This window comes from Lagopus muta, chromosome 6 (assembly GCF_023343835.1).
Source record: "Lagopus muta isolate bLagMut1 chromosome 6, bLagMut1 primary, whole genome shotgun sequence".
Classification (NCBI taxonomy): Eukaryota; Metazoa; Chordata; class Aves; order Galliformes; family Phasianidae; genus Lagopus; species Lagopus muta.
In genome coordinates, this window is record NC_064438.1 from 18,080,549 (window position 1) to 18,094,642 (window position 14,094).

The window sequence follows — 14,094 nt, forward strand, 5'->3', positions numbered from 1 at the left end:
CCTCTATAAACCTACAGACACTTTAGGGCAATTTGGTTTCTTGGTTCTTCATTTGAGTGGAAACAGGAGATGCAGCCATTCATTAACAAGAGGTGCTCACTATTACAGCACCCTCAGGGAAGTTGTTATCAGAGCTGTTTCAATTTTTTCCCAGTGAGATTCCAAAGACATTTCCCCAGTTAAAACCATCAACCAAGCACACTGCTTGGCTTGCCTATCCTTGTACAGTAGAAGATAACATGGCATCACAGGCTCCTAATTCTCCTATGCTGGAAGAACAAAACTTATTGGTTCAACAGGAGGTCACATAGTTAAAATGTAAATTAGTTTTCACTGATACAATTGTTTTGGCTACTATAATTAAGGTGATGTTATTTTCCAGTGATATGATACATAAGTGGCTGCTTTCAGCACTTTTCTTGTGGGAGGAGAGCCTAAGGATATATAAAAGACTATACAAATAGCACACAGGTTATCAAAAGGCAAGAATTTCAGCTCCCAGAGCTCTCTGTGTATCTGAATGCAGGGCTCCAGTGAGTGCAAATTGATACAGCAGGGAAAAGCAAGAACAGCATTTTTTGGAGCCTTATGGTTGGTAAGTATTCCATGGACAGAATGTACAAATGCATATCTTACATTTTATGCTTAACTATGCTAAATATCATAAATATTTACTACAGAGATTAAAACATATTTGATATGGACAAATATTTAGCATGTTATCTTAAATAAACACAAAAGTATTGCAAGACCTTCAGTGCAAACACCCGCTACAAAATTAGAGTTTAATATCATCCACTTAATGAAGGTTACATGCAATTTATTTGTCCTGAAAAGTAGCAAACCCTCCCATCTAGTTTCATAGTGGTAAACTGGAGCAGATCTATACAGACAGACACAAAAACTCACATGGAAAAACATCTCATATACAGTCCCCTCCCTACTGTATCAGCACCAAGAAATAAGATAAATTGCAGGCATTTCTCCAGTTTGAATGGACCAAACCCCACTGTCCTGCATCTGAGGAGCACCCCAGGCTGACAGATCAGGGGGCACAATGTCCCTGTTCCCCTGGGACATATCCCCCAGCCATCACTCCTGCAAAAACTGCTCTCTCAAGCAGTGGCTTCCTGCTGCTGCTGCTGCACACCCAGCTCAGCAGGACCTGGGTCTCTACCACATCCATCCCCCTGGCCCTGCAGAGAGCAGAAGGACAGGGCAGCTGCAGCCTGTGCTCCCCTGTGTTTCTGCAGAGGGAAAGACTAACATATGGTGGGACAGAAGGAAACACATCCCTAACACTGAAGCCACATTTTCATATGGAAAACACAATAAAGGACATTGATGGATTAAACACTTCCTTCCCTGGCCTGTAATATTTTCATTTTGCAGTCATGAGAACAAAGACTGAGGTCTCCCACAACTGCCCATTTTGGATGAATCAAATAGTTACTAGTTTTCCTTTCTCTCCAATGTGGCTGAGGCACACACATCAAATGCCTTGCCCAAGGCCACCAAGGCAGATCTCTGAGCAAAGTTTCAAATTCAAGGGTCACTGGCTCTCAGTCTCGATAAGAACAATCTATTTTTATATAAACATTCATTTGCACAATAGCAGCCCTGTTGCTTGCAGGGAGAAGACCTCTAGGCTGCTATTGTCAGACGAGTTAAAAATGTACCTGTGGGAATATCCCAGAGACAGAGTCAGCATTGTTATGGGCTGAGTAATGCCATTAACCAAGCTGTGAGAAAAATTTGCTTTTAGAGTAATAGCAACTGCAACAAAGAGGTATTTAATAATTAACTTTGAGGAAAAAACCATTCAGAGAAAAAAAAATTTCCATCAACATAAAGCCTTCCAGCTCCTAACAGACAGATTCTCAGGCTTTATTCAGGATTATTATACATCTCAGCTCAATAAGCAGCTCTCCAATCTACTAAATTAAAATGCAGGAGAAGATCTAGCATTGCTTTTTCTAATTATATTAATATTAAAACCAAAACACATTTCATCTGGAGACAGGGGTACAATCAGCATCTCTCCAGTTGTACAGAAAATACCGTGGAGAAGACAATCTGATTGGCGGACCAATTCCAATGGACAGTTTCCAAGATGATTGACTCCAATTCCACTTAGCACTGTTGCTTTAAAGCTGGCATTAAGTAGCACTGCCTCACTCCCATCCTTGCACTCCTGGTCCCTCCACTGTGCCCCGACAGCTTTAATTGTTGTGCCGACACAAGCAGTGGAGCAGAGCAAAGCACTGGTCCAAGTTAAAGAGCAGCTTTTTGTTCTGGGAGGTTAGCTTCAGCGTCCATCACTCTGGATCACTATGCAAATGTCTGAATAAGCAGCAGCAAGTAGATGGCAGAGGGCCAGAAGCAAATAGTCAGGGCATGAAAAGGGCAGAAAACATTTTTTGCAAAGGCAGGATAAACGTTCACCAGTGTAAAGTGAATCTGAGACACCATGGCCTATGTTATGGGAAAGAAATTTATATAAATTGAGCAATCTGATCAACACCAATAAATATGCATCGATTATCAGCACCAAAATATAACAACACAGAACAAGTCAACTGAAATCCACTGATACAGAATTCAACCAAGAAAATGCAAAAACCCAAAAAAGTATATGCCTAGATGAAGAGAAACAGAAGAACGCTAATCAGCTCTCAGTACAGTCCCAGAGGGTTGAGGTCCTGGTAGCTTCTTCCCTTTTCCTACTCCATCAGACCAGGAGGGGGCTTTGGTGTTGACCCAACATCACGCAGAGCTGTGCTGGTTGGGGTCCACTCCTGGGGGTCTGCTGCAACAGAGCCAGATTAGTATCCAAGGGAACACCTCCTGATCTGATCCTATTCAGAAATTTAAATGTCACTTAGGAGACTGAAAAATAGAGGATAAGGACATGCATGTACCAAGGCTCTAAGAAAATTAATCTATGAGGTCCTGCAGTTCCCTCTATCTGTAAAATGGACAAATAGTTCTTGATTCTTCTGTAAAGCACTTTTATTATGTGAGAGAGAGCACTAGAAAAGCAAATCACTTGCATATATCTTTAAAAAAAAATTTCCCCTCTGTGGCAATTACCTAAAAAATCCTGGTCATACAATATTTTGCAATTCACATCTGCATAATTATAGTTTCCTTTCATTTTTTTTTTTTTTTTTTACACCATTCCTTCACTTAAATTTACCTTGGTTGCACTGTCTGGTAATGCATTTTTTATCTCCTTGTTAAATAACTGAAACACCCATATAAATATTTTACAAGATGAGTGCTGAGTAATGTACCACATTGCCAAGCAAATCCCTCTCTTACTTTTCTCTGAAGCTGTTGTACGTCAGCATGGTATCTCTTACACCAAAACCCAAATACAGAATTGGACTTAGCACTGAAGATCAGTGGCCACACTCACTTGTTCCCACCAGCACTGCTGGGAGGTTCCAGCTGCCCTGTTTTAGGGCTGACTTTTGTAGTCCTTGTAGTACTCTGCTAGGTGTGCTACGCACAAGTGAGAAAGTGTTTTGCAAAAGGGATCAAGAGTTTTAAGAGAATTGAATAAAGCAACTGTTGAACCTGATCCTTATTTCTAATGCAGGTTGTTGCCCCATGGTGATGTATATTTGCGCAGTGCAGACTTGCCAACAAGAGGCTAAGCCCCATTAACTTCTGGTATTTCAAGTCCCAAATACCAAAATCATATGATTAAACTGGGTCTTAAGATCAGTTTGCAAGAAGGTAATTTGTTCTTTTTGCGGATATACTTCTCCACTAGCACTCCTAGCACATAAAAAATCTACACATGCAACATATTTCTGCAGATACAGTGTCGTTTTCTAGAGGTTTCTTACATTTCCAAGTAGCTTTGGAGGCATTCCCTTTTGTACAAAGGTAGATATATACTTTGTCCTCCAACTGTTTCACTTTCAGTATTAATTTTACTATTCAGAAGGTCAAAGTATTTTTGCAAAAAGGCTCAACTTCAATCACAAAGATACAAAAAGAAATTAGAGGAAGGATAGAAACAAAGTATTCAGTGGACAAGTGACTTACTGCCCTGAGCAAGCAAGGCTGGAAGAGAGGCAGGTGTGCAAAAGGCTTAAAAACATTTAAAATAGAAAGAACTTCGCAACGTTATAAAAGAGAGCCCATTAGAAAATAGAGCCCATTAGAAAAAGAGGAGTAGTAAAATGGTTAGAAATCTTTCAACAACAAAAAGGAATAAAAAGCATAATGCTAGGGAGTGCACAGCAAGTATTTACAAATGTTAAACACAGTGAAGTTTACAGCAAAGGCCAACTCCCACTGGCAATACAATATCTTAAGTGTCTTCTGCAGAGCACCTGCAAGGTTTCCAGTGCAAGCTTATCTGACCTTTATTTAAAGGTCACCCCTCCAGACAAGGCATTACAGCCAGCCCCTCAAGCCCCACGGCGGGTAGCTTCCAGGCTCTCTTCATTTCTATCATTGTTCTTCACACAGCCTCTGGCTTTGTACATTTATTAGAACATCTATTTTCCAATAAATAGATGAACAAACAACAGTCCTCCTATGTCATTCTTTAAATACCACTTGCAATGTATGCTATAGTTTTCCAAGATGAAATCATAACACACTCTGAAGGATGAAGTAATGGACTGGAACTTTTAAAGCAATTTCACACCTTGCATGGGAAATCAATTTATGTAATCCTGCTTAAGTAGCCAGAATTGCTTTAGGAATGGCTGCGCCAAGATTGTCTCCTGCATATGGTATTCATATGAGAAGCAACAATCAGGAGAAGGTATAAGAGTCAAGGTGAATCATGGAAGTCTATTCAGTTCTGGATCCAGTAAAGTATTTCTTCATAATATGACCACAGAAATATTTATATTTTATCAAGCACACTCATGTCTAGTATGTAGAATTCAAAGCTGCAGACTTCAGCAGCACAAAACAAAACAATTTCCCCTTCAGTAACTCAAAACGAGTACAGACTAAGTAACTAATTATGAATTTTTCTCTTTAAGCAGTGTGCAAGCATTAGAGCACTTCAATTTTGAATGGTTGTTACCTACTTATGAAAGATGGATATAATGCTTGCCTTGGTTTCTTCAGAAGTTTTGAAGAGGGAAAGGGAAAGGGAAAGGGAAAGGGAAAGGGAAAGGGAAAGGGAAAGGGAAAGGGAAAGGGAAAGGGAAAGGGGAAGGCAAAAGAGAAAGGGAGAGGGAGAGGGTTGTGGGGAAATCAGTTTCATCTTTTAGCCTGTTTCCAGCCTCTGCTTGCACTTGACTATGTAAATATCACAAAGATTATATAAGTTGGGAAGGAAAGAACAAGAGAGTTTAAAAAGACTTACAAGAGGAATTGGATTAAAAAAATCAAAGTTTGTGGAATGCATTTGTTTTCTGGTGCATCTCCATGGTGGATAAAGCACCTTTATTGGTATTTATTTACATTTCATGCTTATCAATTTATTTTCCCTTTTATCCATCGTAAAAGCATTTTTGTGATAACATTTAATAATGTTTGCATTTGAATTAATAGAGAAGCTCGGTTGCTGTCTTGTTAGGTAGCTTAGGTCAGGTGCTGAGAGTAGAAAACACAGATTCTCCTCTCCCTACAAATGGGTTAGCGCTTGGAGTTTGTTAGGAACTTTTACCTGAATTTTCTTCAAGTATGTTCCTGATGAGGGTCTACTATGTCATTTTATTTGCTGTGTTCCCCCAAATAGTCTCTTTGTTTACATTATTTGCAACAAATGTTACAAGTAAAGAGCTAGTCAAAAAAAGCAAAGCTTCTAACAAATGCTCTCTTTTTCTTATATAAGGATTAGTCATCTTTGCCAGAGAGAGATGGTTGAAAAAGAATCAATTACCCTTTTCTGTTGTCTTTGGGAGTTTTTTTTTTTTTATTTAGTTTCAACAAATTCATTATTATTTCAGTTGTTTGGAACTCCCCTGGAAGTCTGCAGAGCATACATCCCACATCTGCAGCAGTGGGGTGAGGGGGTCCTTGGGGTGTAGCTCTCAGGCTTCCCAGAGCCTGCACAGCTGGGGCAGTCCCAATGCCACAATGCCCTGCAATTGGAGATCTTGAAACACAGACCTTTTGTACCAAAAGCCCCCAAAACACAGGTTGTGAAATGCAGTAATCCTCCACAAAATATATATATAAAGGGAAAGAATATATATCTTTTTAACTAGAAAAGGAAAATGCAAGCTGTTAAATTCATAGAGCAATAACACACACCTATCAATTTCCTTTGTGTTTGGGTAGGCAAATTAAATTTGGATTCCTAAAACCAGGGTCCAGTAGCTTTGGATCAAAAGCAGATGAACAAAAGCAGGTCTGTCTGTGTCGCTTTTCACCAGCATTGGGAAGTATACTGGCAAGAGCAAGGGACTATACATTAGGCAAATAGGCTTCTAGTTCAATTGCTGCCTTGATTTCCAAATAGCTGAGCGGAAAAAAAGCCCTATCCTCAAGATCACAAAATCAATGTGACAGAGAGCAAGGAAGAAAGGCAGAAGGAACCACATTGCTGTTTTATACTTAATTTCTTTTTCTAACCAAGAGAGAGAAAAAACAAACAAATGGTGACCACAAAAGGATGTACACACTGTAGAACTAGAGCAGGTGACCAGTTCAGCCAGCCTCCAGTGTAAGCAAAGCCATGTGCCGTATCCTCACTATCTACACTCATCCGTGTAAGTCTGCAACAAACATCCCCCCATCCTGGTTGCAGATGGTCTCAAAACTATGTCAGATTCCTCTCTTCTGATTGCAGAAAAAGCTACCCGAATTTTTCTAAGGAAATTTTGAAAGAGGAACTCCGCTGACCTGATCTGCATCTTGCCTGCTTATTTTCCACTACAAGGTAAACATATGTTGGGCTTTACCCTGTCCTCCAGCCTGTTCAAACAAGCCTGAGTTCATTTTTTTGATTGTGTATATGAGCAATAATGGTGATGGCAGTCTGGGGGAAAATATCTGCGTGCTTAGAAAGGTTAAACGATCTGCAAGATGATCCAGGCAGCACAGATATTCTGTAGAAGAACTGAGAATTAAATTATTCTCTTGACCTTTAAGATTTTGATTCAACTCACAGTAGAGATAAGAGATTAATTTTTACCTAATAATATTAAACTAAAATTTAGACTATCAGGGCACAATAGAACTAATGAAAACAACCAGTTTTCCTCAGTGACTTCCTGCAATCATTTCTGTTCACTGAAGGCAAAAAAAAAAAAGAAAAGATCAATTCTTAGGCAAGAAAAAAATGAGGAATGAGATGCACATTTTTAAGTAACATGCCAAAACAAGAAAACAAAAATTCATATATAATAACACACAGACAAATTTATAAAAATTCTTTGAGCCTCCACAACCTAAATGCCAGGAGTATTTTGGAACTTAGCATTAAAAATAAAAAGCCTGTCAAATCAACCTGGATAACCAAGTACTTTGATTTAGAGTCTACATTCCAACTTAAAACAGATGCCATGAATGTCTCCAGCCAAAACCTACAAACTCTCCACATCAAAGTACTACAATAGTTCAGCATCTCATATGTTGGTTTTTCTACCAAGTTCTCCTCTCTTGACACAAATGCAAGACAAATATCAGCTTCCACAAACTGAATAAGGAAAATTCTATGCTGTGTCACAGAATCATCCTGTCATTTGTGTTGGAAGGGCCTCTGGAGCTCTCTAGTCCAAACTGCTACCCAAAGCAGGCCCAGCTGTGAGATCTTCTCAGGCAGATCATGGTGTTATCTATGTCTGTCTTGAACAACTCCAAGGTTGGAAATGGTGTGACCTCTCTGAGCAACCTCTGCCCATCACTGACTGTCCTCATGGGGAAAAACATTTTCATCATACTGAGTCTGAACTTGCTCCAACTGCCACGTGTTGTCTCCTGCTAAGCAGTGTTGCACAGAATCTGTCTTTTCCACAGGTATAGGCCAGTTGATGCTCACTACTCTATTTGGTCTCAAGTTTTGTGCCCACTCCCCTCAAGGAAAATCGTCTTTATAGTAAGACCATTTTGGTATCCATTTCAGTATAAATATTTCTACATTCCAAACAAAAAATCAACATATTTTGTTTTTAGCTAAAAGGTGAAGATTCTCTTTCACTTTAGTATTATGTAAATATATGGTTAATGCATGTTTTCAAACATTCTGAAACCTTTAGTATTTTTGTATTGTTCAAATTATGTGGCAATAACAGAGGAAAGTATTTCTTCATTCTTTCTACCTGTTCAAATACTTTCCCCCCATATGCAGTCCCATGGCTTTCCTGCAGCAACTCACTGTTGAAAGAAATACTGGTTCAGAAAATAAGGTCATTTTGCCCTTTTACTATTGCATGTGACAGAGCTATAACCAAATATTTTACAGAAATTTGACCCTACTAATAAGGGCCAGGCCAGGACTAAGTTTAGAACCAGTACTGACAACCATGCCAACTATGAATAGTTTAGTCTTTCACAGAATCATAGAATGGCCAGGGTTGAAAAGAACCACAATGATCACCTAGTTCCAACCCCTCTGCTATGTGCAGGGTCACCAGCCACCAGACCAGGCTGCCCAGAGCCATATCCAGCCTCGCCTTGAGTGCCTCCAGGGATGGGGCATCCACAGCTTCCTTGGGCAACCTGTTCCAGAGCCTCAACACCCTCTGTGTGAAAAACTTCCTCCTAATATCTAAATTAAACCTCCCCTGTCTTAGCTCAAAACCATTCCCCCTTGTCCTATCACTCTTTATCCATCCTCGTAAAAACCCTTTTGCCCTCGTGTTTACATTCTCTATCAAGTATTGTAAGGACACGATGAGGTTTTCCCAGAGCCTTCTTTTCTCCAAGCTAAACAAGGTCAGTACCCTCAACCGTTCTCCATTGGAAAGGTGCTCCAGCCTTCTGATCATCTTAGTGCCCTCCTCTGGACCCTCTCCTCTTTCTGAGGCTAACTGCAAAACACATTTTCTTCTGCATTTTGCCTTTAAACAGAGCTGTAATGGTTAGTATACAACCAGAAGATTAACCTACAAATATGGCTTCGTTCTGCAATCCAAAAACTTTCTGCAAGTTAATACCTAAGCAATCACATGCTTTGCAGTCAGTACAATCTCACACATTAGCATGCTGCAAAATATACTAATCTGTACAATTTTTTTAGCTGCACAAACACACGCTAGCTTTTAGATGTACTCTTGGTAGCATATTCCTTTCTTGTGCTTTTTAAGGGGACATCAAAATAAAAATTATCATTGAAGAGTTCAATCTATAATTTACTACAGAGACCCAGAGAAATTTCAGTATCATCAAAAAGTTCTTGATTTGTTTACAACATTTACAGTGATTTCTTTACAGAGTACGATTTCCTCTTGTTTGTGTAGGTCTCTAATTTGCTCACAGGTAATGCATGTCCTAAAGTGAGGCTTTTGGAGAATTAGAAATGCTTTAAATTAATTATTTCTAATTGACTATATTTTGTGTTGATTGTACTTCTGTAAGACCTGATTAAGTGAATTCATTACCATTTATAATTAAAAATAACATACTTTGAAGATTCCAGCCAAGAAAATTATCACAACCTAATCAAGAAATGCAAACTGAATATAAAAAAAACTTTAAAAGATCCTGACTGAACTATAACATAAAATATTCCTAAGAAAAATCTGTCTTGAACTCCGGGCATAAAACTGTCAGTTTCTGCCATAAGTAGGTACATCATAAAAGTTCTTACTTAATCTTGCATAAACACTGAGCAGTTGCTGGTGTAGGATATCACAGTCCTTTGCAGTGGCCACTCACACAAGACTGTCCTTTTCCAGAAACGAGAAGCACCAATGCTCAGGAATACAATGCTTCAAAGAACTCTGATTTCTCTATTAAACTTGAGGCTGGACCCTGACACAGACTTTACTCCACGCCTTTCTATTTTACTGTTCAAATGGTCCCATATGTATTGCTAATCTTAACAATTTCAGTACAAATCTCATTTCCTAACACTGCTCTTGAAGATGTCAGCGGTACCTATTCCACACCTCATTATAAAAGAGCGACATCTAGGCAGCTCTGCTTACCATGTAAGGCAGCTGTGCAGGGAAGGAAATAATTAAGCCCATCATGTGAACTAAATCCTTCAGGACATACCCATTAATTAGATTTACTGAACCCCTCTCTGCCTTGCTGCTTACAGAAACGAAGGCAGCAGAGGCAGAGTGAAAAAGCTCTCCTCTTCAGCATTAATATAAAGCGATGAAACCAGACATATTTTTCTCAGTTCACGTTTTTAAAGGAAATGAGCATCAAAAAGAGATTTGCCATTAGGTCTTATCTCTGCTTCACATTCTCCCATGCATGTTATTTGTTCTACCTTTCAGAGATTTCATTCTTGCTATCACTAGCTCTCCCCAAGCCTCAACTCCTCCAAATTTTTTCTCAACCTCAAATTACAAGTGATCATATGCTTCTGTGGTACTGGAAACTTATCAGAGGTTAATTTATTTCTTATGTGCTTCCCCCATTACTTCATAATTTAGGCATGCCTCTGGTCCCTCTCTCAGGTCAAGACAGCCACCAGCTCCTCTTTATTTCAGGAGATTTCTGGATGTTTGCTAACTTGCCACTCAGTGGATAAGTAGTCAGGTTCTGTTCTCCCTCACCACAAACCTGCAGGTATTCATATGCCTGGCAGTTGTATTTCCCAACATTAGAGCTTGCCTTCCATTGCAAAGAAGGGCTTGATGGGCACCAGAGCTGCTTCTACTGCAGCAGGAGCAGGAAGGTAGGATGAGCCTCATACCACCTCATTCTCCCATAAGACAGCTCTTCTGGGGCACAGGGTTGCCCCTATTTTCTGGCCAAGGAAACTCATTAATCACAGACAGTCAGAAAGAGTACACACAAAACAAAGGTTTACTACATTAAAAGAACAGAATATGCATATAACGTAAGTTAATACTGCAATATTACCTGCATTATAGTAACAGATAGTATATATATATAATATAGTATATATATATAATAGCAATTAAACCAAAGACTGGCACGTGCAACAATACAAGACCTATAGTAATACTTTTAAGAAAGCCATGAAACTAGGATCCTCTAAGTTCCTTTTCACAACTCCGAGCACGTAAAGAACAGAGGAGTGTTTACAGCCCATGCCAAACATCACTGTCACTGTTGGCTCTCACATTGAAACATTGTGCTCAGTGATGAATGTCTGCTTTTCACATCTGCAGTGACTGTGACTGCTATGAATGTAAATGGAAAAGAGTGACATTAAAGAAAAAAAAAAAAGATTGAAAAGGTAAGCAAAGGTCTCACCAATCAGATCTGTATTTTGAAACGTGTTAATGTCTTTCCCATCATATCTGTTTTAAAATGTGTCTTTATTAAAGGTAGGTTTCAGTAAGTGTTGTTTTTACGCTTCAGACTTCTAAAAAAAGTAATTCAGCTGTATACTGATGATATCTACTTCCTGCAAACAGCTAGCAGCACTGAGCAATTTCAAAATTGAGAGTTTTGTTTTCCTATTCTTGGAAATCATTCAAATATTCCATCTCACACCCACACTTTCCCAATTCTGCTTTACACTCAAATATACACATCTCTCATCAGACTGGTGGATTATTTTGATCATACCATGGAATAATGACCAATTTGAAAAACTCCTAATCACAACTGGAATTTTGCTCACACCTTTCTGTCAATAAAATATATTAGTCATAACAACTCACCACAATATCAAATATATATATATTTTTAAACCTAAGTTTCTGTACCTGTTTTCGTTCCGTTTCCCTTCTCATCAGCATTGTTATTTATCTCTGATATTGTCAGTAGCCACAGACACAGTTAGTGATTAAATGCCTGATAAGCTAGACATTTTTTGTTGTGCTGTCCTTGAGGTACACAGCAATTTTTTAAATATTTTTCTCCTCTTTTCATTTTTACAGACTGCTCCTCTAAATTGAAACAGTGCCACCATGCACTTTATAGCAATCTCTTCCACCATTTTTACATAATTTTAATATTTTCATTCACCTTCCAGTGCTCAAACAAAAATACTGTTAGGACTGTCTATCAGCGTGAAACCACACTACTATCTTATCTCTGATCAACGTTCATAGCATACATTAACAAAGACATCTGCAACAGCAATGTGAAAAAAAGGTGCCTTCACTTTCTCTTTATCACAAAGAAAATGAGTTTTTTAGTTTCCAGATCATACAGGCTTCACCAAAGGAAACATAATTTGAAATCACTGTACATTTTGTTCTCATTTTCTGATATCTGAGTTTAAATTTTCTATTTATTTTGTAATGACTGGATAGTAAGCCAATAAAGTAATTCTAATTTAAGAAACTCTTTTCTATAGGAAGACAATAAAAAGTCTCTGGGTACTGCCAAAACTTTTTAAATTGTGTTCATAAAGAATCACCAAAAAAAAAAGAGGAAAAAACATAAGTGTAATAAGAAAGAAATACAACAAGTCTAGAAGTTTGAATAGAAAACACTGAAAATGCAACATTCAAATAAGGCAAAAAAGACACAAGGTATGTGTTTGTACTGTGTTAGGAGAGGCTCTACACTGACTCCACAGTCCATCATTTCTTACCTCACTGTATGATGAGAGCATTACAGTACAAAAATCCAGAAATTCTTCATGCAAATCTAACATTAATTGTAAAATTCACAATGAACTCACCAAAAATTATGTATGGAGAAATGGTGTTTCAACAAGAATAATGTTACGTTATAATAATGGTACAAGAAATATCATAACATGTCTATTTGCAGGCCCAGATTTAAAGTATATTCAGCAGGAGGAAGAAGAAGGCTTCCACAACTGATGATGAAAGTTAACACACTCTCCCAACCTTCTTCACTACAGACTGCTGTTAAGCTGCAAATCCTGCTGTTTCACCAATTCTATAGCATTAAAATCTAAGAAAAAGTCTCAGAAACTTACCATTGGAAAAAAAAGATGGAGAAATGAGATGTAACTTAAATGACTTCTTTACAAAATTAGTTAGGCATGCTTACCTGTCAGCATACATAAGAGAGAAACAGTGTCAAGATCATCAGCATTTGGCTATTCTCATCTCAGATTCCTGGGGAAGAAAAAATAAACAACAATTCACATAAGATACATAAGAAGACTGACACATGAAGAAAGAAAGTCAGTGATCTAATAACTGTCCTCTTTAAGAACTGCAAAGCAGCTAGTGCAGCATAAGGGGATATATTAGTTTAAAAAAAAAAAAATGTATTTTATCACTTAGCCAATTTACAACGTATTCATCATGTTGTAACACAGATATTTTGCTTAACTTCACGTGGTAATAACCTGACTTAACTTCACTCACTCCAGACTGCTTCTGGCAGCACAAAACTAGTACTAAAACAAAAAGAGGCCCTCTTGGTTATCAACAGACATAATTCCATGCTGGATGTGACAGAAGGTGAAAGATGCTGCTCTGCTGTTGGCAGAGCATGGACACCTTGTTTGATTTAAGTGTTGTTGACGTGCCAAATATCCCAGAGACGTGCACTTGCAGAACAACTCTAATTTGTTCAGGAAGATGCTAGTATATCCAGTATATCCTTTCCAGGTCTAGCTGAGATCCAGAAATTAGCTCTGCTTCTTCAACCTCCACCAGAAGATTCCCAAGTTCAGCAGATGTGCTGAGCATCACTGTTCAACACCCACCACAGTAAGGCATAGCCTAGAGCAGGCTGAGAAGCACTGAAATGTATTTGACTAGATTCAAATTCACTGCCTTCGTTCATGGAGAAAATGTTCATGCTAAAGAAAGTCTTGCCTCCCATTTATTTTTTACCTTTATGGATATAAATGGAAGGGAAAGTCTGCAGTCTTGCATTGATACAGCAAGTTTGACATTTTATTATTTTTTTTTCCACTCTCTCGTAGCTTACTCTGGTGTCTAGTACTGGATCAAGCAATAATATTGGATCACATTACGTACTGGATTACATTCTTACATTTAACCAGTTTAAGAAGTCCAAACAGGCACCTATTAGACAGAAGAGAAGTGTAAACCAGTCATGAAGCTCCAGAATAAAGAACAC

General features: G+C 38.4%; 1 protein-coding gene across 1 annotated transcript in view; it reads right to left on the bottom strand.

Annotated features, from left to right (window-relative positions):
* The window catches only part of SHANK2 (SH3 and multiple ankyrin repeat domains 2), a 372,036-nt gene that overhangs the window by 299,008 nt on the left and 58,934 nt on the right, over positions 1 to 14,094 (bottom strand). Inside the window, exon 7 of the mRNA XM_048949837.1 lies at positions 13,048 to 13,115. Within this exon, the coding sequence (XP_048805794.1) occupies positions 13,048 to 13,061 (14 nt within the window). The 5' untranslated portion in view covers positions 13,062 to 13,115. The remainder of the gene's footprint in view (positions 1 to 13,047; positions 13,116 to 14,094) is intronic.